The following is a 3,685-nucleotide window of genomic DNA, read 5'->3' as shown; positions in this document are numbered from 1 at the left end:
CATCACTGACAAAGAAGATTTAAATATAATTAAATCAATCTAGTATAAACATTAACAACAGCTCGATGAGAAAACAATTACCATTGCTCGAAACCCTGAAAAACCATTGCGCCAAACCGTTCAAGAGTTTAATCATAATGTTGACCATCTAAGATATACTATCGAACAAACACTGAGACAATACTAACAAATACTAAGACTTCAATTATTCACTATCAAATACTAAATAATCAATTAGAGTTAATCTTAGATTCCATTAGGAAACTTGTTGCAGAGTGACATTGCATGAGTTGCCTTGGGCTTATCAAGCGCCTTTACTATTACTGTAATGCTGTTAGATATGCCTACTGAAAAGCCAGCCACCCTGCATCTACCTAAATTTGTGGTAAGTTCAATGCCAATTTGTAGTCTATTCTGCACCTCTGTTACTTTAACAACACACACAAGGTTGTTTTAACGTAAAGTAAACTAGCATTTCAATCCAGGCAATTTTCAGGAAAAAGACTATATAATCAGTTGAAAGAAAGTCACCGTTACTGGTGGCCAGTCTCATAATTGGTATGTTGAGCTTGTTGATGAGCTACTACATCAAACCAATTCGACCGAAACCTTTTAACAGCTTTCATAAGAATTGAAAATGCCTCTAAGAAGACATCAACACTTACTTAGACTGGCCAGACACATTTTTACGTCCAGCAGCTTTAATAGGATTATTAATATAAAAGGTAATGGAATTTCAGTTCTTAATCTGATTGATAATATCAATTGAACCCGCAGGCAACGATGAATTTCTATCAAAAGTTATGAACTCAGAAAACCCGGTGATAGTAAACTTTCATGCCGAATGGTGCGAGCCGTGCCACATATTAACGCCGAAAATGAAAGAACTGATAGAACCAATGAGTGATATCGATTTGGCAATAATTGATGTGGAAAATAACGCGGAATTAGTGCATACATTTGAAGTTAAGGCAGTACCGGCCGTGATAGCAGTACGAAATGGACTGGTAGTTGATAAGTTTATTGGATTAGTTGATGCCACTATGATTGAAAACTTAATTAGAAAACTTGGACAAAAATTATAGTGGATTTGTATGATTTAACGCGAATGTTATGGAGTGGTTTTTAGTGTCATTGTTCAACAGGGTTTTTTGCAGTTGGCAATTCCAAGGAATGTATAAATAAATGTATTTACAGTTCTCTTTTAGTAACGTATAAGAAGACGAATATCCTAATATAACAAACAATGATTAAGTAAGACTTAATTCAAAAATTCTTGCTGAAGTCCTTATCGGAGATATTGGCAAATTCTTCAGTTTGATGTAGTGCCCGTGTACAAAACACTGATCTCAATGCGATAAAGAACAGTTGCATCAGCACGTTTACCTGAACTTTCTCTATAAAGTGAAACAGAATTCACTTTTAGTTTTCAGAATTTTTTCGACTTTCTTATATCGAGTAAAACGTTGCTCATACTTTTCGCATAATTCAAAGTTATTCAATTCCATTTGAAATAGCACTTTTTGGATGATGAAACTTCCTCCATTCGAAAAATCAAAACGCACTTAAAACATTTAAAAATTGACACTGTATTATTTATGAAGAATTTTGATTGGTCCCCACAAGAATAACAAACACTAATGGTTTGTTATTGAAAAATGTCCATACCGTGAACAGGGATTCAATAGGGAGGATTTACAATGATACTACAGCCTTCATCTTGAATATCCGTGAACCCATTAAAAATGTTAACGATTTCAGATGACATCGGTATCAACGCAAATAATAGTTTATTGCTTTTTTATGTCTGTCCGATACGAGAATGTATATTGTGCCTTGTTGACGGTCGTAAATTAAGCAAAAAATAACCCATTGTCGAAGCGAGGGTATGGGTATGTGAGAAACCTTCTTATCCTTGAATTTGTATTCACAGATTAGATATATTCCTATTGAAATCAAAATTGTGGACATGGAATTTCCCGCCGAACTTTTATCAAGGTCTACTAGAAGCATTCGCATGTATTTCATCAAAACTCGGAAATAAATATTTCAACATATCAACTCTGCAGATTTAAAAAATGTGGAATGCGTTCTCTGGAATATCGTGTAATTCAAGTACAAGAGTTTTTGCCGAGTGCAAAAATTTGCCGATTTTTGTTCAGTTAAAATGAGTTTCAGAAGACGTCTAAACTCATTCATTGATACGTAGGCATATATTTAAGTTTAGATCGGTCCACATAGAGGACGAATTAAATTTTACTCATTAGAAGTGTTATTAAAAGTTATGCATTATAATGATTGATTATAATCTAGTTAATACTACAAATGAAATAGCTGGCTGGCAAATAATATTACAAGGACCAAGTGAAGTTATTAAAATTGAAAACAAATTTGTTGTTTGTTAGTAAACAATGCGTGGACCAGCACAGGTTTTTTGCTGTCACAAGCAAGCGCTATTTTTAAGCCTCTTAATGAGGATTGTGATGTCGTTTTATCTTTATTTAACTTTTACTTGCATATTGTACGTGCATTATTCAATATATTTATACGAATGAAAKAAATTAATAGAAACTACAACAATTCCTCACCTGGGTGTTTCATTCATACCCTTTTGAAGGGCAGGCTTTTGGATGTGCCATTTTTAAGCTAAACCSGCAAAATAATGACTAATAATCTGAAATAATTTTGACTGTATTTTGGAAAAAAGTGAGTAAAAGCTTGAACAATTTCTAGTACTAATTTTTGTGGATTTTAATATATTTTACTAAGTGCCTACTCAACTAATGCAAAAATATTTGTCTCAGTGAATAAAACAAATTTAACTCTGGTTCATATTTGTTTGTCATTTCAGCATTTCAATTATCTATTTGATTGCTATTTGTTGCTATTTATGCAATTATAGTGACCTGGCAATTGCTTATGAATTTGCAATATGAGATTTATCAGAATCGTTTAAAACGTGATTGTTTTTGTATGAGCACTTTCGGAAGGCCTGTGACTAGACCTCCATAAAAAAATCCACATACCAAAAGAAGACACGGACCCATTGTTCAATATTTTCCTAAAACATGTATGTCTAAAATATTAAAATTTATTCTCTATGCACCCCATCGTCTTCCTATCGCTACGCAACACCCTGAATTGTAAACCATCTGCACTATAGTGTGACCTCGGCGCCATTTCCTTTCACAGGTCACATTTGGACCCTCTTTTAATCTACCCTAACCGCAGGGTGAAATGTGCACTTCTATAAAAGCGGCCATTTCCGTTCTATCTTTGCTTTTATTCCCTTGTATCTTTCCTGGACCAATGAGCTTCGTCCGCTGAGTGTTAAATTTTATTGCCAAGTACACATGGTGCGGTATTAAATTTTTAAGGCGACGTTCTCCAGAGATATTGCGTAGACTGCGGTTTAATACCAAATTACTTTTGGATATTAATGGCCTTTCGTTTATAAGACAAGGGAATGGGTCGTAAATTTTGGAAAAACCCTAGATGTGACAGCTTAGCTTAATTTTTCACTAAATATTCAAGACTAAAGCTGGGAGAAGAGAAATGTTTAATAACATTTTCCTAATTTCGAAGACGCATTTAGCATAGAGGATATGACAAAACAATAACACTTTTAGAATACACATGTTTTTTTTTTGTATTTCTCAAGTACTAAACAGATATTGTATCTGAT

At 33.7% G+C, this 3,685-nt stretch overlaps 1 protein-coding gene across 1 annotated transcript; it reads left to right on the top strand.

Annotated features, from left to right (window-relative positions):
* The first annotated feature begins 207 nt into the window (after positions 1–207).
* LOC109545879 (thioredoxin, mitochondrial-like) lies at positions 208–1,199 on the top strand. The gene is made up of 3 exons (XM_048669796.1): positions 208–385; positions 497–725; positions 778–1,199. The coding sequence occupies exons 2-3, from the start codon at positions 638–640 to the stop codon at positions 1,083–1,085; spliced, it is 396 nt and encodes a 131-aa protein (XP_048525753.1). The 5' UTR covers positions 208–385; positions 497–637; the 3' UTR covers positions 1,086–1,199.
* Positions 1,200–3,685: the final 2,486 nt, after the last annotated feature.

The sequence above is a fragment of the Dendroctonus ponderosae genome, unplaced genomic scaffold, assembly GCF_020466585.1.
Source record: "Dendroctonus ponderosae isolate FM_Combo_2020 unplaced genomic scaffold, Dpon_F_20191213v2 Dpon_F_20191213_1, whole genome shotgun sequence".
Classification (NCBI taxonomy): domain Eukaryota; kingdom Metazoa; phylum Arthropoda; class Insecta; order Coleoptera; family Curculionidae; genus Dendroctonus; species Dendroctonus ponderosae.
This window is presented reverse-complemented; position numbering and strand designations above follow the sequence as displayed.